Source organism: Aulostomus chinensis, chromosome 18 (assembly GCF_037954235.1).
Source record: "Aulostomus chinensis isolate RoL2024-O1b breed Wild chromosome 18, RoL_Achi_v1.0, whole genome shotgun sequence".
Classification (NCBI taxonomy): Eukaryota; Metazoa; Chordata; class Actinopteri; order Syngnathiformes; family Aulostomidae; genus Aulostomus; species Aulostomus chinensis.
The window spans coordinates 14026083-14050996 of NC_141337.1; the positions used below are offsets into that span (position 1 = coordinate 14026083).

Below are 24914 nucleotides of genomic sequence, written 5' to 3' on the forward strand. Positions count from 1 at the left end.
GTCGGCCTCACCTCGACACATAGCTCTGGGTCTGGAACCCGAGTCCTTGAGAGGGGTTGGACTTTCTCTTTTGCTGGAGTTGCTCCAGGTGAGAGGCGGAGGGCAGGGGTGGGCTTTTTGGTTGCCCCTAGACTCTCTGCCTGTACGTTGGGTTTTACCCCGGTGGACGAAAGGGTTGCTTCCCTGCGCCTTGGGGTCGGGAACAGGTCCTGACGGTGGTCTGTGCGTATCGATTTTATAGTCGTATCATTTGACCTGCGACTGCATGTTCTGGACACTCAGGTGAAGAGAGGAGCTGAGCTGTCAACTGATCACCATCTGGTGGTGAGTTGGATCAGATGGCAGGGGAAGACGCCGCGCACACCTGGCAGGCCCAAATGAGTAGTTTGTTGGGAACGCCTGGCGGAAGAACCAGTCAGAACGATCTTTAACTCCCACCTTCAGCAGAGCTTTGACCACATCCCGGGGGCGGTGGGGGACATTGAGTCCGAATGGGCCATGTTCTGCTCTGCCATTGTTGAGGCGGCTGCTGTGAGCTGTGGCTGCAAGGCTGCTGGGGCCGCTCGCGGCAATAATCCCCGAACCCGCTGGTGGACACCAGAGGTGATGGGAGCCGTCAGGCTGAAGAAGGAGGCTTACAGGGCATGGCTGGCCTGTGGGTCTCCAGTGGTGGAGGGGTTCGAATTCGGTGGCGGGAGGGTGTCGTCTCTGCTGTTTGCGGATGACATAGTACTCTTAGCACCATCCACAACCTCCAGCTCTTGCTGGGACAGTTTGCTGCCGAATGTGAAGTGGCTGGGATGAGAATCAGCACCTCCAAGTCTGAGGCCATGGTCCTCAGCCGGAAAAGGGTGGTTGGCCCACTCCGGGTCGGGGGGGAGGTCTTACCTCAGGTGGAGGAGTTTAAGTATCTCGGGGTCTTGTTCACGAGTGAGGGTAAGATGGAGCGGGAGATTGACAGGCGGCATCCGCAGTGATGCGGGTGCTAAACCAGTCTGTTGTGGTGAAGGGGGAGTTTAGCCAAAAGGTGAGGCTCTCGATTTACCGGTCAATCTATGTTCCAATCCTCACCTACGGTCATGAGCTTTGGATAATGACCGAAAGAACAAGATCACGAATACAAGCAGCCGAAATGAGTTTCCTCCGCAGGCTGGTTGGGCTCTCCCTTAGAGACAGGGTGAGAAGCTCAGTCATTTGGGAGGGGCTCAGAGTAGAACCGCTGCTCCTCCATGTCGAGAGGAGCCAGTTGAGGTGGTTCGGGCATCTGGTGAGGATGCCTCCCTCAGGTTTTCCAGGCATGCCCAACTGGGAAGAGGCCCCGAGGCTGACCCAGGACATGCTGGAGGGATTATATCTCTCGGCTGGCCTGGGAACGCCTCGGGATCCCCCCGGAAGAGCTCGTGGAAGTGGCTGGGGAGAGGGCAGTCTGGGCTTCCTAGCTGAGACTGCTGCCCCAGCAACCCGGACCCACCGGATAAAGCGGAGGAGGAGGAGGACGACGACGACAACGATAATAAAACGTCATCGGCATATAAACTTATTTTATGATGCTCGTTACCAAATTGTAAACCCTATATAGAGGGTGTCATCCTTATGTCCTCTGCCAAAGGCTCTGTTATGATGGCAAACAGTAGAGGCGATAATGAGCAGCCTTGTCTGGTCCCCCTGTGGGTTAAAAAATTATCTGATCATAGCCCATTGGACAAAATGGCTGCCTGTGGATTGTCATACAGGACTTTGACCCATCTAATAAAATTAAAACCTGAACCATATTTGTTTAAAACATAAAATAAATAACCCCACTCCACCCGGTCAAAGGCTTTCTCAGCATATAGAGAAAGCACTAGTCCGTCAGTTTTTCTATGCTGGAAAGCCTGAATGATGTTGAGAAAGCGCCTAACATTGTGACATGAACTACGCCCCTTTATAAATCCTGTTTGATCCTCTTTTATAAGTTTAACTACCCCCCATGCGCACTATTCAGTACCTAACTGCCAGATTGTCCTTTTTCCCTCACGGCTGGTGAAGCCATGAACCACCCCCCTCACTCTAACTGGCTGGTATTCGCTGCCTTCACTTCTTAAATTGGTTAACTTTAGGCATGGTAACTGATGAGCCAATCAGAAGCAGAATAGGCGTGGTCATGCCGATGGTTCAACGGCAGTAGCGGCAAACAGAACAAGCGCAGTGAGCTGATAGTAAAACTCTGAGGTAAGTTTCTGAATCATGGTTTTAAACTACTGGCAATATGACTGCACATACACAGGCTAAGCTAGCTAGATGACGTGAGGGTAGCCCTAGCAGCCGAACCGCGGCTTCTCCCCCGCGGGTTTGGCTGTAGTTGCTCTCCATCAAAGAGAACCGCTCCGTACAGCGACCATGACCGGCCGTGTCCGGACAGCCAGCTCGGCGTTCATGGCCGCTGAAAGGAGCGAGCTCGATTCCACTTGAAGCTGGACGGCTGCAGCTCCGTTAATGTTAGATGAAACTGATTAGCTCAATGTCTATGAAGCTTGTTTGTTAGTGGAAAAGTCACTAATCTCCTGTATGCTTCATCTTAACTTGCTGAAAATATTTCCACTTGGTCATGCAGATTGTTTATTTAAAGAGGGGGGCCCATGTCTTGCCCATGACTATTGTGATCACAGTAGTGTGTGTGAGAGAGACAGGGAGATGCATCATTTTTGTTTTTTGTTTTGTTATGTAGAAGTTAATAATGACTGGCCAGACCTGTTGAGTACAAAACAAATAGAAGAATTCCAATCCAAGAACCCTTGGTTGGGATCCAGAAACAAAATTGGGTGAGTGAGAGAGAAAGAGAGAGAGAGAACAGGTACAGCTGTGGATACATTGTTTATGCTTCACAGGATGTCTGGTCTGTAGCAGTGTGAACTACATTGGGATCAACAAGGAGCAAGGTGTATCACTCTCAAGAGAATGGATGACCTTTTGAAATTCAAGTGTCTGGCCAGGGAAGTAGAACAACTAACGAAAGAAATAAGGTGAGGAAACATGCGTTGTCCAAGGCCCACGCTCAGGCTGTGAAGGTGGCAGAGCAACAGAAAAAAGCTGCCATTGAGACTGCAACAGAGACTATGACTGAGTCCTACATGAAGGAAAATGAAGCTGTGTTTCGAACAGCCGACCATCTGGCCAAAAAGAACCAACCCTTGTCTGACCATGAGAGCCTCATTGAGCTTCAGGAACTAAATGGTGTAAAAATGGGCTCAATACTTCATTCACGTTGCAGTGCAACACAAATAATAAAGCATGTTGCTTGTGAGATGCAGAGCAAAATCGTCAGTAGCATTATAGCATCATCCAGTAGGTCAAGCTGTCCGAATTGACGAGGCGTCTTCTTTAAGTCGCAAACCTGTCATGACGGTTTCTATCAAAGCTTCAATGCGAGAAGAAAGCCCTGAGTTCATATTCCTGGAGCTTGTTGAACTGGGAAATCAGAGAGCTGATGGCATAGTACAGGCATTACGTACCAGTTTAACTAATGCTGGCTTCACAGAGGAACGGCTTTGTGAAAACTGGGTAACATTTGTATCTGATGGAGCCAGTGTCATGTAAGGAAAGAAATCTGGAGTAGCAACCAGGCTGACTCCGAGATTCCCAAAGCTTTTTGTATGGCACTGTATGAACCATAGACTTGAACTTTCTGTGTCAGATGCAGTTGATGAGGTAAACTCTGTCAATCACTTCAAAACTTTTGTCCAGAAGCTATACACTTTGTATAGTGTGTCAAACAAAACTGAACGTGAACTTGTCAATGCAGCAGCTGAAGTAGGCTCTCAGCTTCTTCACATTGGCAGAATCTTGGATGTATGCTGGGTTGCCAGTAGCTTTCGGACTGTTCGTGCTGTTTGGACATTCCTGGAAGCTCTTGTGCAGCACTTTAAAAATGCTTCCAGGGATGAGAGGTCCATCAAAGAGAGGCAGATTTGTGACCTTGGGCTCATGTACGACACTCTTCATGAACTAAGTCTCCTGTCACAGGAGCTTCAGTCTCGTTCTGTAACTCTCCTCAGAGCAGAGCATCTGCTGAAACGCTCAGAGTGATTCAGTCATTTAAAGAGAGTCCAGGTGAGAAATATGGTGAGGCTTTAGAAGCAAAACAGTCTGGGGAGTATCGATCTAAAGCCCTGAAAGCAAACGCAAAGCTGAAGTCAATCAATCCAGGCCAGTTTCTACAAAGTCTTGTAAACAATCTAGAGAAGCGCTTGTCTTTTGAAGATGAGACCATACTGGACCTCAGCATCCTTGACCAAAGTAAGTGGCCAACAAAGCCACACATTTGCCATGGTGAAGAACAAGTAAAGAGACTGTGCAAGCGTTTTAACTTGTGCACAGACCAAGCACTCAGTGGGATGCGGGACCTACTAGAAGACCCCAGTAGTGAGCCTGATGACCTCAACCCCTCATAAACTGTATGAAAACGTTCCCCGTGAGTGCAGCAGAGTGTGAGAGAAACTTCAGCCTCATGAATAATATAAGCTCAGACAAGAGGGCTGTCCTGCTCACCTCAAACATTTCACACTTAATGATGATTAATATTAACGGCCCTGGAAAATATACAAGGACCTGGTTAAAGAGCCATCGTGCTGCCTCTTCTGTGTGCTCTAGACAGTGCAGTGTGAAAACTCCTGCAGAAAGCAAATCGGTCTGGAATGTACTGTAGTATGAGCAACGGTCAGATGTGCTGGGTTGAGAAAGGGATGATATATTTTTTGCATTTATTTTTCATATATTTGGATATATTTAAGTCCTGGGAACTTAAGCACTTGTTTGTTTTGAATTTGTTTGATTGCATAGGGTCATGAATGTGAGTTGCATGCATGCGTGTGTGTGGGTATGTATGTATGTGTGTGTGTGTGAGGTTGTACATTATTTTCCTTTGTATTTTATTCACATGTCCTGTTGTACGTGTCAGCATCCTAGTGGTACCATGCATTGTCAACTTCAGATTTAAAGTGTCTTATTGAAATAAATGTCCAAAAAATAACCAAAACAACATGTTTGCCTCATGATAAATACATTTTACATTCATCCATTCTGCTTGTGTGACCAGTAATAACTACAAACTGCTCCTAATTAAGTCATGCTAATTTTATAATAACGAGAAGAAATGACAGATTGTTGGTTAAATAGAGTAGTCTTACATGTCACTGGTTCTAAAACCGTCCTTTTGCAGTACTACTTTAAAAAAAAGGTGACAATTTGGAGTCTACCCACTTCTCAAGGGACCACTACACCACTGGATGAGCAGTGGGGCATTTCCCTTTTTTCAGAATGAGTGAGATATTCGCTTCTCTTAAAGTCTGTGGTAATGCATTACACGAAAATGAGTGATTAAACATATTCAATAATGGATCTATTAATGGGTCACAAAATTCTTTATAATATTCACCACTAAACCCATCTGGTCCTGGGGATTTTTCATTCTGTAACTTTCTACTAGTATTCAATACTTCCTCCTTAGAAAGGGGGGGCATTGAGAGCAGTTTGTTGCTCTATTGATATAGTAGGCAGATTGAGCGGGGCAAAGAACGTTTCCATTCGTTCAAATACATCATTTGTCTGTTCGGAGTGTATAGCCTGCTGTAAAATGCCTTAAAGGTGTTATTTATGAGTCTGTTGTCATATATTCGATTATCCTGCTCATCACAAATAACTGAAATAGATTGTGACTCTGCCCTTTTTTTAGTATGATACGCCCAATATTTTCCAGGTTTATCCCCATGTTCATAGAGTCTTTGGTTAGTAAACCTAATTTCGGTCTCCTCATCTTGTGTAAAAAGATTATCCAAGGTTGATCTGACTGCAGACATTTCTTGCAGTAAGGTGGATGATGGGGAATCTACATAAGCTCTCTCCTTCGCTTGAAGTTCAGCCATTAATGTGTTTTGCTTCTGAAGCTTTTGGCGCCCTCTACTGGCTGAAAAGGAGAATCCCTCTGGCATAAACTTTAGTAGTTTCCCACAGTAGGGAGGGGTCATCTGTTGACTGGCAGTTAATAGAAAGAAAGGATTTAAACTCTGTGTTAACAAAGGAAACAAAGGTGTGGTCCTTTTAAAAGTTGTATTTAATCTCCAATATTTCACTCTGTTTCCTGTACCTTTTTAAACGAAAGATCCATAACCACACTGGCATGGTCTGATACAATAGTACTTCCTATCTGGCAAGATAGAACCGACTGTAAGGAAGACAAGGGAAGAAAAAAATAATCAATTCTAGTGTGACACACTTGTGGTGCAGAAAAGAAAGTATATTCCTAATCTGTGGGGTGAATCATTCTTCATACAACCACGAATCTTAATTCTCCACAAACAGAGTTAAGTAATTTAGCTTGAGGAGAAAGAGGCATATCCTTGTGAGGGAATCTGTCAATAAGTGGCTTCATTATACAATTAAAGTCTCCACCCACTATTGCAGTATCTGAGTGCATCTGAGAAAAATCAAAGAACACTTTAGATATAAAATCTGTGGAATGGGCTGGTGGATAGTAAACATTCAATATAGCTACAATTGAGCCTTGTAGAGCACCCCTGATCATGACATATCGGCCATTTTATCTTTAACGCACTCTGACATCACAAAAGGGAGATTCCGTCGAACAAGAATAGCCACTCCTCTACTTCGAGAGGTGTATGAGGAGAAAAACACCTGACCAAACACCCCCTGCTGTAACTTAAAATGTTCGATATCATCTAAATGGGTTTCTTGTAAAAGTGCAATGTCAATCTATTCTTTTTTTAAAAAGCTAAGTATTTTCCGTCTTTTCAGCGGATTATGAATCCCTCTTTTATTCCATTTACATCAACACAACTTGTTACTTGCCATATTAACTCAATATAAACATTCTAGTGAGAATATGAGCCTTAAACTTTATGTCATAACATGTATGGTCACTGAGCTGAGAAAAATAATACATCACAAAAATTGTTAGAAATAAAAGAAATAACACAAACACGTGAGGGGGGATTGTCCCTGCCATTTACCCTGCAGGGGGTTTCAAACCTCTTTTGTACAGAGGATGTAAACCTTGAAAGTCTTTCCATGCGAGCCTCATTTCTAACAAAAAGAAGGTCTAAACATAATCGGGCCTGAGCCCTAATAATGGAAAAATAGCGAGGCTGCACTCTACTTTACTCTCAAACAAAGAAACAAAAACCCCAGCTTGCTCCCGGTGGCCATTGCTTCCCGCACTGGTAATCAAATGAAAAGGATTTTTTTTGGTCTTTATTTTATCGATCAAAATGCAAAATCAGACCATAAACGGGTTTGTTCCTCACTCAGCGTGTGCTATTGACTGAGGACAATGTTAAGTGCAGTCATCCACGTGTGTCTGAAGTCCCCGACTCTCCACGTTCCTGCTCCAGTGAATGGACAAATGAGGCAGCCTCTTTCGTGGAGATACATCTTCTCTGTATCCCGTCCACCGACACCCTTAAAATTGCCGGATACAGTAGTGCATAATCCACTTTCATCTTCCTCAGCCTGGCTTTTATGTCATCAAAAGCCTTGCGTCTCCAGGCCACCTCCACCGAGTAGTCGTTGAAGAAGGAGATCCTGCGCTCCTTGTGTGTAGGATCATCCCGGTTGATGCGCCGACGAGCAGCTTCCATTACACGCCGCTTGTGTGTGAAGTTATGGAGCTTCGCTATCATCGGTCTGGGACGTTGATCGGGTCCGACTGATGGTGCCGAGGTCCGGTGAGCGCGGTGCAGCTTCAGCCGCCCTGCCTTTGTGTTCACCTGAAGGTACTCGGGAATCCACTTTTCGAGGAACTTTACCGGGTCCGTGCTCTCTGCACCCTCCGGTAAGCCAATGGTACGTATATTACATCTGCGGCCTCGATTATCAAGATCATCAATGTGTTCCCGCATATCTTGCACCTGTTTCTCCAGAGATGCTAGCTTAGCCTCTGAGGATGTTGCCGTGGCCTCAAGGCCCGCAATCCGTTTGTCAGCCTCCCCCACTCGGTCTGCAATAGCTTGCAACTGGGTGCCCTGCTCCTTAATTGCCTCCAAGACAGAGGCAACTTTAGTGTCTATAATTTGAGTGAGGTTAATAGTAATTCTATCCAAAGCTTGAATGATGTTTGACTCCATGGGTCCAGCGTTAGCATTCGTCTAAGCGTGTCAGGTGTAGTCACAGGTGCAGTGTTGCTCAGCTCCTCATCAGTCTCAACCTCAGCCTGAGCCTCGGCGTTGTTTCTCCTCCTCCTCGAGTTTTCCTTTTTCCTTCCCATGTCTTCAGAAACTTTTAGGAAATATTTGTCCAGGCTCATGTTAAAGCACACCCTATTCAAACGTCTTCACTTTCACCGTGCGGGTAAGTCGAAAAAACGCATTAACTAGTAGATGCCACCGGAGTTCACTCAGCTGCGGTGTTTACCCTACGACGCCATCTTGAGCCATGCTCCCTACACTTAATATCTAAAACTGATACATGGTTAGCAGAGGTGAAGCTGGGATGCAGCGACCTCTGTGTTAATGGGACAGAGCAGGCCGGCAGGTCAGGCATGTGACATTTGATAACGTGTATTTGTGCCACCGGGTAGGAGAAGAAGAACAGCGTTTCATCATGACCAACCAGCACTGGCACTGTTGATTAACACTTTACAAATCAATGTCCTTCATTTGATCCCTGCAACCTTGTATTTTATTCATTCCATGACTTTAAAATGATTGCTATCATGGTTTGACTTCATTACGTGTCTGAGCCTGGAAGCCCGTTTTGCTGCCCAGGTTGGTGATGTGCCTGCTATCTTGCTGTCATTGATCTCACACTTGACTGAACGCTCCTGGTGTGGTAGGCAATATAAGAACAAGTTTTGGTTCAGTTCGTATCAACCAACCTCCTGATAGGCTGAAGCAACACCAGAACACAAAGAGCTGAGAGCTGAAATGGAGCTGAACGGAGAACAGCTGTACATCGACGCCATCTCTTGTGCCGTCTGCCTGGGTGTCATGAAGAAACCGGTGACGATTCCTTGCGGGCACAGCTTCTGCAAGAGCTGCATAAAAGGCTACTGGTCTCAGAAAGTCACTTTCACCTGCCCTCAGTGCAGACATGTCTTCAAAGCGAGGCCTCGCCTGGCAAAAGACATCACGCTAACTAATCTGGTGAAGTATTTTGAGACTCATCAACTCCCAGATCCTCCCTGCGATCGCGATTATGCTGGACCAGGAGAGGGGGGTTGTGACGTCTGTGTTGGGAGGAAGCTGAGAGCCTCCAAGTACTGTGTGTTTTGTCAGGTCGCCTACTGTGACAAACACCTGCAGCCTCATTTGGATTCTCCTGCATTTCAAAAACATGTGCTGGTTGAGCCCTCAGAGAGGAACCAGGACAACATGCGCTCCTGGTCTGAGAAAATCCAAATGGTCGACGCTCCTGACCATCCTGCAAGGGACACAGACTCAGCCGACATTCGGAGAGCGCAGAAGGAGAATGACATGGTCAAGAAGAGAATCCAGGAGAAAAGGAAATACATCAAGGAGCTTCAACTGGAGGTGACGGCCATCAATCGCTCTGCTGGTGATGCAGTGAAGCACAGCGGGAGGTGCTTCACTGACATGATCCATGCTGTGAAGAGGAGACGTGCCGATGTCAGAGACATCATCAAAGCCAAACAACTGGCGGAACTGAAGCGAGTCCGAGAGGTTTGGAGGCACGTCAGGAGGGAAATTGCTGAACTGCAAAAGGAAGCGGAGGAGCTGAAGCAGCTGGCGCCAACTGAGCTTCACAGCCCTTTTCTGCAAAACTACCCCTCTCTGCCACATCTCAATGACAACACCCGTCCTCGGCACTACTTCGACGGTGTGGCAACAGCTGTGGCAGACACCACGGGTACAGTCAACAACTGTTTGACGGAGAACGTAGCGTTCATCTCCCAGCAAGTCACTCAAGCCGACGTTTTGCTGTCACGGCCGAGGACCAGAGAGGACTTGCTTCAGTATTCACAGCACATCACTCTGGACCCAAACACAGCACACAGGCAGCTGTTGTTATCTGAGGGCAACAGAAAGGTGACGAAAACAAAAGAAGAACAACCTCATTCCCCTCACCCTGACAGGTTCAGGGATTGGCCCCAGGTCCTGAGCGCTGAAACTCTGACTGGGCGCTGCTACTGGGAGGTGGAGAGGACGGGAACTGCATGTGCTGTAGCCGTCACATATAAGGACGCCGCCGCAGCAAGGAGCGGTATTGAAGTTGGACTGGGAACTAATGACAGTTCCTGGGCGATTTCTTATGAGAACCAGTGCTACATGCTTCTGCACCACAATCAGCTGCAAGGCATGGTCCCAGGTCCTCTGTCATCCAGAATAGGGGTGTACCTGGATCAGCACGCAGGACAGCTGTCCTTCTACAGCGTCGCTGATAACCAGACCATGAACCTGCTCTTCAATGTTGAAGGCCCCTTCACGCAGCCTCTACATGCCGGTCTCTACATCAAGTGGGTCGGAGACACGGTTGAGCTGGTTGAGCCGGGGAGTCGGACAGAAGTTCAGATGAATGGCTAGGGCCTAGGATTGGGGAGGGACGGTAGGGACACGTCTCTACCAACGCTCAGCCACTGCATTGTCCCTACCAACACTACCGCTGTCCATCAGTGCCCAGTCCGTGAATTTGGCATTCAGGTGTACCTTGAGTGCCAAAAACTGATCTACAATCAAATATTCAACCTGAAGCTGAACTAATGAGACACTGTGGAAGAAGATTAGCTGGTCCCAGTCCAGCGCTCAAACACACCTGTCATGGAGACAGGCAAACACAGGCAGCAGCAGCGCATGGATGTTGAGCAGCCTGAGAGCAAGAACATACGGGATCCCTTCAAAAGAGTTTGGAAAGTTCAACTGTACTCTCACATCAATCTATTATAATTGTATTATAAAGAATAAGGAAACCAACTTAAGTGAAATGTCTCTGTGTCTCACATCATTTTATTTAAAATCAACCAAACGAAAATATTTTGACGTGTTGGTTTGAAGCTTGAAATGTGTTCTTCCAAGTCTTGGTAACCTTGGTGAAAAAATAAACACTCCCAATAACACAAAGCGATTATCAATATTTCCAAGAAAAGTCATTTCCAATAGATGATGTCCTCATGCTCAAATGAGAAAGTCCACGTGATTTATTCGCTCTACACCGTTCAGTTCTTGTTATGATTTACAATCATGCAACAATCCAGACGACTTTAAACTGAAATCCATCGGCTGCCATTCGTACCTTACTGACTGAGCTGACTTACGACCATCAAAAAACGAGCTGCCACAGCGGTCCTTCCTTGGTCCCCCGCTGTTCACTTAATATATAAATAACATGATCACTACCATTCACCTCTAAATGTCCATTTCTTTGCCAATGATACAATTGTTCCCTAATTTCATTTTATAATGTTATTTATTTGATTTGATTTTTTTTTTTTTACAAAATTCATAGCTTTTGATATATCATTTTGAAGACAGCAAAATTGTTTGTTTTTTTCATTCACAATAAAAATTCTTTATTTCTTTCCTTAGGTTTTCTGGGAGTCCATACGACACATCTGATTTTATTACATTTCATCCTGCATTTTAAATGAACTTTTATTCTGGCGCCACCATGTGAGATGTCAGGGCATCACCAAAGTCAGTTGGTTGTGCTCTGAGGCATCAGTCGATGTCATGACGTTCCGTCTCATGGTTGAAGATATATTTCAGTGTGGATTTTAGCGGTAGACCCTCGTACCACTAACATGGCTGACGACAAACATTGTGAAAGAACTAATTTTAACTCACCGATACTCAGCGCGCAGTTGTGTGATGTCAGCGCTCTCCATGATGTGCTGAGACTGTCGGCTTCTCTCCAGCTCCTCTTTATGGGCTCTCCTCATTGCTACAATGGCTGTTAAACAACGAGATACTTGTTACCTCGTTTCAGTTTTTCAGTTTTAGTTCAATTCTACTAACTTTTCAGGATGGGCAAAATCATTTTGATACCAAATCAGATCATTTCAAGTCAGTAAATTTGCTTTTTAATCATTTAAACAACATTCAATTCAAGCCTCCATGTTATTGGAGAGCCTTTCTGCACCAGTTATTTCTCTCTCTCTCTCTCTCTCTCTCTCTCTCTCTCTCTCTCTCTCTCTCTCTCTCTCTCTCTCTCTCTCTCTCTCTATGTATATATATACATATATATATATATATATATATGTATATATATATATGTGTGTGTGTGTATATATGTATTTGTATATACAAGCACTACACACACACACACACATAGACATATATATATGTATATGTGTGTGTGTAGTGCTTGTCTCTCTTCCTTCCAGCTGTACCTGTCATTGTGGCGGCTGTCTCCTCCTTCAGCAGCTGGTCTTTCTCCTTCAGAACTTCCTCCAGCTGCTTCTGATGCTGATGCTGCAGATCCTCAATCAGCTTCCTGTGCAGCTGCTCCATGGCAGTCAAACTTTGATCACAGCAGGCCTGAATTGAAATCAGCAAAATAGAGAAAAGCAAACTAATGTGTGTATTATTTGAGGGGGAAAAAAGTCATACGGTGAGTGTGTTTAGTGGTTTATGCTTTGTAATACCACACAGGCATCAGCTAGAATGCATGCGAATCAGCACTTGAATGGTTTTAAATACAATTACTTTCAGTAATTTACTTTGCTTTCCTTTTTTCCTTTTTTTTTCCTTTGGAAGCAGTAGGTTCCCCCCCCCCCCCCCAATTCAATAAATCCTTAAGCGCTAACATTTTAGTAAGGATTTAAAGAGACAATGAGAGAAGAAGTTTTTTTTTTTTTTGTGGCACTGGGTAAAAACCACCAAAAGGTACCATTTAAATTCAATAATTGCCATTTCAACTGATGAAGAAACACGGCTGATGTACCTCAACATTTCCAGGCTCTTTCTGGCAAGTGTCTCCCTGGCCAGGGGGGGATGAGGGACCATGTGTCTCTTTGCAGTGTTGATTATGTCTCTCTTTGGAAACAGAATGTTTGGTGTGGTGCTCATGCAACTGTTTCATCTCCTCTTCGTGGATCTGCTGTAATTCTTTTATCTTCTTTTGAAAACCTGTTTCCAGTTTTTGCATCCGCTCCTCGTGGTATTCCTCAATTTTCTGTATGTCTTCCAGCAGTCTCTTGTTTCCATGTTCCACAGATATTACCTTTTGCTCCGCACGCTCTAATTCCTCTCTTAGGACACTGTTGTCCTCCTGAAGTTCACACAAAGTGAGACGAAGATCTTCCTGCTCGTCCACTTGTGAAACATCCTGCTGTTTGCTCAAACTCTGTAGTTTGTCTTGTAAAGCCTCACGTTGATGCAACTCCTGCTCTACATCTAAGTAAAGCCTCTCCAACAAATAAATCACCTTCACCTGCTCCAGCATCAGGTTCACGTCTTCAGCAGCATCCTTTTGCCGCTTGTGGTCCGTATCACACAGTAGTCTGCTGTCGCCAGAGATCTCCTGGCAGAGCTGGCATAAGAAATGAATCCTTCTTTGCAGCCGTGCTACAAGGTTCTCTAACCAGCAGGGCTTTTTCTCTGCTTCTACCTTTTCATCCTTGTCAAGAGCTTTTGCCGCTCCCTCTCTGCCGTCTTGTTCATCGTAAGGAGCCAACTCTGGGGGGCTGATATCTTCCAGGTCTTTCCTCTGATGCTCTTCATTTTTTACTTGAGGTTTTCCCTGAGTTTCATACTGCTGCTGCAACCTGAAGGCAGCATACACGAGTTCTGCTTCAGCGCAAACTCTAGCGATGGCACTTTCTAAAATGTCACTACTGTCACATTCTGCTCCTCTTGATTTCTTGTTATTTATTATTTGGGAGATTGTGAGTTTGTACCTGTGCACCAAGTCTCCTCCGCCTAGTGGCACAAAGAGTTGCTGATTCATGACATTTTGACTCTGAAGGACAGTTAGCATTTTTTCAACTACAACCATTTCTCTCATTAAACACTTTCCGACACTTGCTTCATCATCCTCTGGGGATGCTATATCTGTGAGTTCACGCTTCCTAATATTGCTATCAGCTCCAGCTGTTGACTTATCATTGAGGATTTTGTCCTCATTTTTGCTGGCGTTGTGCGACTCACAAAGTTGTTTCTCTGCATGTCTCTGTCCTTGCTTTAGACAGGCAGCAACAGTGGCCAGTTGCTTCTCAAAGTCTGTCGCGTCAGTTGCAGCGCTGCTTTGTCTGGTTTGAAGCTTCTCTCTGCAGGTCTGTATGATGTTCAACGCAACCTGGAACCTTCCGACCAACATCCTGCAGCAGTTCTCCGTCTCCTGAGCAAAACGCTGGCTCTGCTTGGCCTTGCTGTGAAGAAGCAGACTGAGATGTTGTGCCATGGCTCGGCTCTGTGTGAGCTGAGAACAAAGTTGGGGATCCTGGCAGCTGAGGTGACCCTGGTGGTCCTCCAGTCTTTGGGTGATGTCTCTTAGCTTCTCTTCTGTTACAAAAAGTTTGGTTTCAAGTACCTGAATCACAGACATGAATCTTTCTGGGTCATCTTTTGTAGAGACAATGTACTCATATGATGGGCCAACAGAGAGAGATCTGGTTCTTGCGTGGGAATGGTTTCCATTTATCTGAACATCTACGGCAGTCGAGGAAAACTGCTCACTATCTGTTGGTCTGCTGCCGTTTACAGGAGGAGGCTGTGAAGACTCAACCTTCTGCTGAGAGGAAGAACAGTTGCAAACTTTCAACACTTCATTCAGTTTGGCCTCTGTCTCCTCCAGGCTATTACCTAAGACTTCCATCTTCAGCAAAATTTCACTCAGCTCTTGTTCTTTCCTGTCCAGCAACCTCTCGTAGCCTTCGTGCATCTCCTGGGTTTCAGACTCCCTTTGGTGCACCTTCCCTAAAGCCAGCTGCAGTTCCTCTGAAACTCTCTCGTAGGAGTGTTCCAGGTTGTAGTAGTGCGTTTCTTCTGTTTTCAAGCGGCTCTGCAATCGGCTCAGCTCCCCATCCGCCTCGGACAGCTGGTTCTGCAGCTCCTGACAGTGTCGCTCCAGCTGATCTCTCTCCTCTTGAAGACTTTGCAGTGCCGATACCGTACACGTCAGCTCCTCTTGTAGCTGTTGCTGAGCCTCCTCAATCTCCCTGGTCCATGTCTGAGTCTTGTTCAGGCATTCCACCTGATGCTCCGCTCTATCCAGTCTCTCCTTAAGGTCTTGTGATTGTTGCTCTGCCTGCACCAAGCTAGCATTCAAGCTCCTTCGCTCTCTATCTTGACTCGCTTGAAGGAGCATAAGATGCTTCTGCAAACGAGTCTCTTTTTGAGCTTGCGCTTCCTCATTGGCGCAGAGTTGAGTTGTCACCTCTTGGAGACGTTGCCGCATCTGATCTGCTTCTCGCTCCAGATCCAGGTAATTCTGCAACTTTTGCTCCTGCCGGATCAAGCGGCTCTCAGCTTCCTTCCCCTGGTCTTCACTCACTCTTAGCTGGGACTTCAAGGATTCCATACAACGCTCCCACTCCATCTTCTGCTCATGAAACCGCTGACGGTCTTTCTCTAGTTGGGCCTGTGCAAGTGCTGTGGCATCCCCTGTTACCAGTAGCTGAGCTTGTTGAGCTAAGAGATCTACTCTTCGCCGCAGTTCAGCCTCCCGGGCTTCCTCGTGACTCCTCTTTAGTGCCTCCAGCTCTACGCGGAGGTCATGGTTCATCTTCTGCAGTTGCTGTAAAGCCGGCGCTTGTTCTGATGAGGAGTTGAAGTGTGACAGAAGATCATTCTAATAGGACAAATAATATGAACATGAATATTTCAGATAAACTGTTTCTACATGGTATAAAATTAAGAAACCATACTGGCATTTGTACTTTTTTTTATGATGGGACAAATTTCATTTTTAGGGGGAATGAAACATTACCTCAGAATCAAATATGAAGGTACCAGCATGTACTGGAATGGCACAAATACTGTATATACTGTACTTTTGGGGTAACAAATGTATTTTTGAGGATACATTGTTAAAAAAATTATTTGTGGAACTAATCTCATATATCCATTTTTGAGTGTGTACAACAAAAATATGTATATGTCTGTTTTATTGCTGTGAACGAACCATTTCCCTTGAATGCACCTCTCTCTCTTCTTGTAGTTCGTGTTGCAGATTCTCATTTAGCTGTTTGAGTTGAGACAATTCCCTTTGAGTTTGTTCCAGCTGTGGATGAAAACACTAGAATTCATCTTCAATAAGTTGCCTCTGACAGTGAAGGACCGTTTTACCATTGAAGTTGTGTAGGGCAGACAAAAAAAAGAAGACGTGCACACACACACAGACACACACACGCAGTCTCACTTCTTTGACAAGTTGCCCCATTTGCGGCTCGCAGGGCCATTTTTCTCTCTCTTTGGTGCAGCTGCCGTTGACTGATATCTTTATATCTGTGGTTTTAACCTGCACCTTTGAATACTGATCATAACTCTCTTCACTGGGCAGCACCGCTGGGGTTGTAGCTCCTTCAACAAACGACGACACAGCCGTCGTGCCTGCAGGGTCGTACACAGAAACAGGTTCATTGAGATACGTTTTATTATTGCCTATTATAGGTGATGCCATTTTAAGAGGGGGTGAATGTCAAAGTTCATGTTTGTGTAGATATGATGCACTATAGCTTTAAATTACAAACATTTATTTGTGCGAGACTCACCATTCTGTGAGGTTCCAACAAGATATGGAAACTGATGACACGGAGAACCTTCACTGTCATCCGCCTGGTGCGAAGGACTGACGGAAGAAGGAGCAGGAGAGGCGGAAGACAGATGGGAAGATGATATATCAGTGGTACTCCCCTTCATCTCCGCCTGCAGGTGGATCTCCTGTTGCTCCCGTTGTTGATGCGTGTCTTCTGCACAGTCACAGGAGCTGTGCTCTTGCAAACAGCTGTTTAGGGGCTGCGCTTCACCCAAAACCTCTGTGCTTTGTTCCAACGGGGAGCTGAGAGGTGGCGGAAATACATAGATAAATAAATGTCTCAAGTAAATTATCAGTGAAGTCAATTCCACAGGCAGATCTTGAACTGAAGTAGGTTTATATCTGTGGTGTTATCCTGTAGGAAGGCAGTAAAACAACTCTGTTTACCTGCCGATGTCAGGTGTCAGAGCTGGTCTCACATTCTTCAGCACTGCTTGGACCCAGTTGCGTCTCATCCCAGAGGTCACGGCACAGAGAGTGAACACGCCATCTTTGGTCTGTATAAATAAAGATAGATTATATTCATCGCACAAGAATCTGGTTTTAACTGCTTGTTTACAGTTTATTTATGACCATTAATCTTGGGACTGTACACACATCCAAGAGGCTTCAGAAAGATTTTTAAACAACAGAGGGAGATGGACTCCTCCAAGGCGGATAGCCAATCCAAACTTTCATAAGGATATGTACTAAATTACACACATCAATTAATAGCACTGTAAATGTGCCAGCGTTTTTCATAAACACTCATGTAATAGTTTCTGAAAATTGCACGTTTTCATATTGTGCTGCTCCGTCAGCACCAAACGTGACCAGGTAGTCAAAGAAACAATTCAAAACATATCCCTGTGGAAAATAAAAACTTTCATTAGTTTTCATTCTGCCCCTGCATTTGTGAAGCATTACATTTTTGGGTTGTCTGTTGTCGCTGGAATGCATGGACAGACCTTCAAAATATCCACAGGGATTTAAAGAGATGCTCGCAAACAGACTTGAGCTCACATATGTGTTTTTTCACTCCTGGATTATGTTTTTGTGACTTCAGAATAAAGAAAGAGCCAGCCACATATATTTAGCTCGAAGCCAACGGTGCCCCACGGCTACCTAACAGAAACTTTAACACTTAAAGTGTCCACAAACTCACAGGTGAGCACTTGGATTGAGCTTAAAAGAACGATTCAGGGCTATCATCAACTAGTAATGAGCTGATGAATGTTTTTAACTGAAATCGTGGCGGCTACGATGTGGATTACATCAGATGATGTCCTTGAAGGTTTCTAGTCTGATATTTTTGGCCGTTGCTAGCTAGCTTCGAGCTAAATCTCTTTCCGCATCCCAGAGTCACAAAAAAGTGATGAAGCAGTAAAAAAAAAAAAATGCCTTTGTGACATCAAGACACTTATTTGTGAGTATTTGAAAGACAAAATCAACTTTTCCATGTTAGTTATCACTTTAAGGATGAACTGAAAAGATTTTGTTGGTCAAAATTCAAAGGTCACTGTCAGGTCATGTGAGGAAAATATCTCTAGAACATCTTGAGCGAATTATTCCAAATATAGAACAAACATCCTCTGCTCAAAGGTCAAGGTCACTTCTGCTGGGTGCATGGAGGCATACAATCAGGATGTGGTATTTCTAGGTGATGAAAAGAGGCATTGTGAAACTGAAATTGTACGGCTGAATATTGAATTCAGTGCTGTGAGAAGTCATTCCTGATTTACAGGATTGAGAATCAGTCCAGAAAACCTACTATTTGCGTTAAATATTTGCATCTGAAACCAGACGGTTAAACAGACTTGCTTGCATGAGGGGACATCACATAAAACAGATGAAAGCTGTTAAAAGTTAAAATATCCAAAGTCAAAGTCAGTAGTAAAGCAGAATTTTGCTCATGTAAAAACACTTTAGGATGTGGTTGCTGCACCCTGATTTATTCTGGTTTGACCAGCAGCTCACTGTTACTAACACCATCTTTAGACGTTTGGGTAACATTACGTATTCATTTTGCTTCTTTTACAGTTCCTCTTTCCATGCTCGTCCGTAGAGCTCCATTTTGACTCAATCCTGTAATTGTGGCTTGTTTTGGCTTCTGGTCTACTTATATTGGCAAAAAAATTGCTATGTGAGGTATTCCTTCTCCACCAATCACTGAACAGCGAGTAGGCACATCACAACAATAACTGCAATGTGCAGAATAGCACTGAGTTACCATGTTTTGTCTGATAACACCAGAAAACACTGACAACTTACTAAAAATAAAAGCACTTTTCCTGCAAGACAGAGAATGAAACCCCTCCAACACAGGAGAACAAACAACAAACTCAGATATTTCAACACAAATATCACAGGAAACCAGCTAAAAATTTTCCAGGCTTTTTTGGTCCGAGACCCCAGTTTATTTATCACTTATTATTGATTCATTCCTGGTTCATAATATCCAAAAACTCAGCCAGAATTATTCCTGGTAGAAATGGCTAAAAGACAACCAGTAGCTTCCATCATGAGCAGTTCTTCAACACTGTACAGGCACTAAATAGCCATCTTTATCTGGCCTTATATATAAAAGAAAGTCAGTTGATTTAAAATAATACCGTAAGATTAAAAAAATACTGAATTCTTCAAAGCGCATAAATGTCCCTAAAGTCAATTTGTGTTGCTCGTGTGCTGTCGAGAGTTGCAATCTATTAAAACTCACATGAATTTGAAAACCACAGTTCCTCTGTGCTGGGTAGTCTGTGATGCCAAAACATGCAGACAAGTTTATCTCACCATCCACATCAGCTGCCTGAAATAAACAATCAGGGATTAAACTATCTGGAGCATAAACCTGGAACCAGATATTGACGAAGACTGTAATGCTTAATAGAAAATCACGTCTAACGTAAAGCGCTCACACTCGAGCTCAAGCTGCTAGGATTCTTCTTCTTAGAGTTACATTTATTATTTTGTATCATCAAACAAAACAAGACGGCAGCGCACCTCTTCGGCTACCGAGTCTTTGTAGAACCTCAGGAATTGGTCAGTCAGGACAAACCAGTTTCTCTGCCACTTAAGGAACGGCACAAAGTCAAAGCAGAAAGAAAGTCAGACCTGATATCCTCGCGCTTCGCCCCCCTTAACTCAAAAGTGACACTGACATGAACTATTCACCTGTCCACATGCACTCTGCTGCATCATCCAGCCTTTCTTACAGTTAAGCAGGTCGGGCTGAGGAGGAAGCACAGTTCCTTAAAAGCTCCACCACACCAAAGAATCATCACAATCCTGCCCAGTTTTAGAAATAAAACATTTTAAATTTCAACCTCTTAAACATCTTGTTTTGGACGCTTTAAGCGCAAATCGTCGGCGGGTTCCATTGCAACATAACTGCTTCCATTTTCTCCTAAAACTGCTGATATTCCAAGTGATAATGAAAAAATAAATGAAATCTCTGAAATGTGGAATTAAAATTAAAATTATAGATTGGGATCATAGAATCTGGGAGGTCAATTTAACACAAGGGTGCAAGAAAAACAGAATCTAAAGCCAATGATTTGATGAAAATACAGTATCGTCAGCATACATAGAATTTGTTTCCCAGTCATTTGAAATCCAATCATGTGGAATTTTTCTTGGAAACCTGGAAGTTAATGTTTGAATGTTAAGACAGCTCAAACTAATCAGCACCACTAGACACTCAACCTTTTACACAAAACTTATTTGATGATGATATTTAGAGCTGAGGTTCTAAACTTGGACTAACTTCTTGTCAACTATGCGCCCGTTGTCCTCATAAGCATAAATTACATCTAATCACCAAATTCAGCACCGCACCCTTAAAGAGAACTTCTCTCCAACTCATTATCGCAGGTTTTTTTTTTTTTTATTACTTTTTGAACTTTAGAGTCAGAAGACCATTTTAATGAAACATTGTCTCATTTATGTCTCGTAATGTCCTAGATAGCTTTATCGAAGACGCAATTCAGAAACAAAATAAGTCCAATTTTTGCAAATTAAACTTCAGAAATACAAAAACCAACAAAGTTCCATCTGCAAATAAAAATTACTCATAAAAATAGATTTTTTTTTAAATTTTTTTTTAGCGGTTGTCGCTATCCATCCCTGGATCAGTTTCACTTAAATGAGATTCGAACATTTTCTTAAACAAATTTCGAAACATCGATTGTTGGTGAATCATAAAATGACTGAGGTTTGGCAATGTTAAAATTTGTCCTAAAGATGGACTCGTGTCACAGGCATCAGATGTTAATTAAAAGCAAATTACCTGTTTCTTCACTTTGTTGCAGTGGTGAGGACACGCGGGAGTAGAAACCTCAGAAGAAGAAGATCCCAGTTGCTCAGATGAGCTCCCTGATTCTACTTTTTCAGCCTGATGGCCATGACACTGCTCTTTGTGATCCCTTTGGATGGACAAAACCAGAATTTACCGCACAGATTGATGACGACTGAGACGTGTGTTTAAAATGTAGATGATAATATGATAATCGCATCACATGGCCAGTTACAATTCATCAGAACAAACCTGATTATTCTCTCCTCAGAGAAAGACAGACGTCCAGCGTCAGAGACGTTCTTTATAGGAGACTGTCCTTTCTTCACTTGAGATCTGGTACAGAAATCTGTTGTAGAAAGAGTCACAAGATCCTTTTCATTCCTTTGTTTTAAATGTGCAAATCGAACAAAACCTGCATTGCTTGCATGCAACCACATTAAAAAAAATTTTTTTAAATAATTTCGATTTGTTTTAAAGCACAACATTTCTACATGAACACTAATATCTAACCTATAAAGAGAATGCAGTTCAAATGAGAGGAATTACCTTCTCCAGTGGCTCTTTGGTCGAGTCTGCTGAGAGAGCGGCTGCTTCTCTTGAAGGGAGCAGCAGTGAGGGAGGAGGTGTGCAGGGATGAAAAGCTGCGGCTGCTGCTGAGGGGCAGTGCTGGTCTGGCCGGGTGAGAAGCTTGTCTGGAAACCTGGTGACTAGTTGATCCTCGATGGCCGAGGCTGCCTCTCTTCAAACTGCCACCGACTTTAACGCCGGTGGCACCCGAGTCACCACTTCTGCTGCTGAAGCTGTTAGACCTTCCAAAAGCGACATTGGGTTTTGATGTACTGCTGCCAGCTGGTTTAGCTCTACTGGAGACAGGCACCACTGCTGATGGGACCTTGGAAAGACAGAGACAGACTGTGAGAAAAAAAAAGTACAAATTGACAATAAAATGTCCTCTTTTAAGATTTGAGATTTTGAGGTTCAAAAGTCACACTTCCTACTCAACTTGGACTCCTTGACACATTCAATCCAATCACCTCTAGCGACAACCTGGTAATCCTCTCACTAGATCTCTTAATTTGCTTAAGTGCCATCTGACCAACTCTGTGGTCATGGACACACACACACACACACACACACACACACACACACACACACACACACACACACACACACACACACATTAGCAGAACCTTAAACACACTTAAGCACCAGAAAACCATCAGATCCAGGCAGTCTATTCCAGTCTCCAGAGATGCAACCTCACCAGCTGCAGAGGCAATCAATCTGTGGCTGGACCACATGACACAGAAATCAATTAGAAGAAGCCTGGAGAGTCCTGACTTAGCCACTTGTGCAGGTTTTAACTGCACTGACTTGATTTTCAGCCATTAATGGCTTCATAAATTAGAGTGGATGCAACCAAATCCAGCAGAAACACAGAGGCACTCTGAGGGATCTGTTTGCTTGAGGGATTTTATTTGGACATCTATGTTAAAACTTAGAAAAATGTTTTTTTTTTCTTCTTGAAAACTGCATTAAAAAAAAACAGCAACCACTTTTTCGAAAGAAGCAAATAGACTTTTGTCTGTCAATCTTTAATACAAAACCAGTTCCAACAAAATGAACAGATGAATTGTATCGAGTGAACTCTGGCTGATTCACGCAAAGTAACAAAGCATCCTTAAACATTATCCCCGTTCCCATCGTTGGTATTATGTAGGTAATAGTTCGGGACTTTAGCACCCAAAGGTTTCTTTGATGCAGTTACTTATTAGACGATTTCACAATATACACAATATTATAAAAGATACTGCAGCAAAAGTGAAAATTGAGACTGACAGTCATCCAATCAACATCTTTATTGCCCAGGATGCATCAGTTGTTTGTTTTAGATGTTTGTACAAACCCTTTGAAATGTTGCGTGTCTCCACCACAATGTGTTTTCCAATAAATCTGAAGAATACTGATGTAGTTTTTCACCCATACAGTATATCACCTAAATATCAAAAGACTCTCATGACCATGTAGGGTTACATCATGAACTGATGATGTCGCGGCTTTAAATACTGGCTTTGAATCAGTTCAATAAATTTGATTGTTTTGATCATTTCTATTTGCACGAATAAGATTGAAATAGTAAACAATAAATAAATCAGTTTGTAAAAATGTGTACAGGTAGAGACAAGAAGCCCCGAGGGGCCGAAGTGAGGTCTCTTACCTAATACATAAGACAAGGATATACAACAGTGCATATATAAAACAGCCTCATGACAGTCAGCAATCATAAAATATCAGGATGACATAAACAAATTATGTAAGTAATACTAATAAAACAGGCAAGTTCAAATGTAACACGTATGGTCCTGGTACTGCATAATACACTTTATGAGCTAAACAGTGTTTTATAGTTTTTAAATGAATTTACCTACCTTTCCTCCTTTTTTCTGTGTTGGTTTGTTGGTCTTAGTGTTTACCAGAGTCTCCTGCCAATCGCTTATAAAACAACAACAACAACAACAACAACAACAACATGAATAAAATCTTTCCAGAATAAAGGTAATAACCTTTCATTGACAATTGTTAGAGCATTTTTACACTCCAGTGTAAGCCTGGAGCATGTGTATATATATATATTTACCAAGTATTTTTGTCAAAGCACATTTAATTTAGTAAACTGAATATGTTTCTCATGAATGAGGGATGCTCTGATCTGGTGTTTCTTCTGTAACCCTCGTGAGGTAACTAACAGCGTTCAGTACAAGGATTATTATGCCTCAAGGTGCTGAATGTAACGAAATTAACTGACTGACTGATGAATTCGAAGATCCTCTCGTTTGCCCATAAATACAATCATTTCTTCTGAATCAGCAAACTGAAAAAGTGTCTTGGATTCCTCCATAACTGATCTTAAATTGGGTTTGATGACTTCAGAAAAGCTGGAGGGGCAAAATCCACATGATGATTCGGCAGTGTGGTGCCTGCAGGAATAGGATTTGAAATCAAATCATTGCCACAAAATGACTGCAAGAATGAAAACGTTTTACGAGGTTGATGGTTGAGTTAGACTGTTACCAGGTAAATAGAACAGTTAAACTGTCTTTCGTGGCTCAGAGGTAGAGTGGCTGTCTAGCGAGGGTTGCTGGTTCAATCCCTGGTTCAAAGTATCCTTGAGCAAGATGCTGAACCCCGAGTTGTTCCTTATTGCCCTGCGACGGACTGGTGACCCGTCCAGGGTGAACCCCACCTCTCGCCCAATGTCACACCCCACGGATAAGCGGTATAGCAAAAGGATGGATGGAATTCTCTTTTTCTTAATAACATCATGGTGATGTACTATTATTTTTGCATGTTTTTGTAGTTTTTTATGGGCACTAAAATACCCAAATTTATATTTCTATGTAGATAAATTCAGTGAAAAGAAAAAAAAATAATGCTTTACACAACTTCAGTCATTCATCTCGAGGTTAAAAATAATAACTTGATAACTTACCGTTGCTTCTTGGACGTCATCTCCAGCAATTAAAAATCAAACATCATAAAATGAGAATCAGACTTTTACGGCAAATGTGAAAACTTTTGTCGGACACTGTTATCCGTCTCCAGAAAAAAAGAGGTGTTCTCCCTTTAACTCCGGTTAGACACAGAGAACAACCCACAAACAGGCTGATATAACACTGTTGCACATATGTGATCCCTTATAGAGTCGACAAACTCCTGTAGTTTTGAAGGATTAGGCGGACAGCTTAACAGGATTACAACACGGTCCTTTTAGTGAACTTGACATGCCTGCTTACAGTGTCTCATCTGAATGTCTACGAATGTTTATTAAGATAGAATAAAAATACAGTTAGAACGTCAGATTAATAAGAGCAACACACTTAGACAAATATAGATAAGAGGGATTCTGGCTGCTGTAGACATAGGCAACGTAGCTGCCACT

General features: G+C 43.4%; 2 protein-coding genes and 1 long non-coding RNA gene across 6 annotated transcripts in view; 2 read left to right on the forward strand and 1 right to left on the reverse strand.

Annotated features, from left to right (window-relative positions):
• Positions 1–24656, reverse strand: part of LOC147245290 (uncharacterized) — a 55148-nt gene extending 30492 nt beyond the window's left edge. For 2 of the 4 annotated variants that reach the window (XM_086185873.1, XM_086185876.1), the window contains exons 1-15: positions 24465–24656; positions 23404–23467; positions 21521–21866; positions 21224–21320; positions 20966–21101; positions 19852–19908; positions 19681–19749; positions 19397–19486; positions 17089–17198; positions 16658–16944; positions 16306–16496; positions 16069–16167; positions 12889–15735; positions 12335–12482; positions 11790–11895 (exon numbers count right to left, since the gene is read on the reverse strand). In XM_086185873.1, coding sequence (XP_086041999.1) covers positions 11790–11895; positions 12335–12482; positions 12889–15735; positions 16069–16167; positions 16306–16496; positions 16658–16944; positions 17089–17198; positions 19397–19486; positions 19681–19749; positions 19852–19908; positions 20966–21101; positions 21224–21320; positions 21521–21866; positions 23404–23467; positions 24465–24484 — 4667 coding nt within the window. In that variant the 5' untranslated portion in view covers positions 24485–24656. The remainder of the gene's footprint in view (positions 1–11789; positions 11896–12334; positions 12483–12888; positions 15736–16068; positions 16168–16305; positions 16497–16657; positions 16945–17088; positions 17199–19396; positions 19487–19680; positions 19750–19851; positions 19909–20965; positions 21102–21223; positions 21321–21520; positions 21867–23403; positions 23468–24464) is intronic. The other 2 variants (XM_086185874.1, XM_086185875.1) reach the window with 2 other exon arrangements.
• LOC147245295 (uncharacterized) lies at positions 2080–21278 on the forward strand. Its single transcript, XR_015110201.1, has 3 exons — positions 2080–2211; positions 2868–3002; positions 20988–21278. It is a non-coding gene; the product is annotated as an uncharacterized LOC147245295 (long non-coding RNA).
• On the forward strand, positions 8843–11437 carry LOC147245296 (tripartite motif-containing protein 16-like protein). The gene has a single exon (XM_086185909.1). The coding sequence runs from the start codon at positions 8916–8918 to the stop codon at positions 10530–10532; it is 1617 nt and encodes a 538-aa protein (XP_086042035.1). The 5' UTR covers positions 8843–8915; the 3' UTR covers positions 10533–11437.
• Positions 24657–24914: the final 258 nt, after the last annotated feature.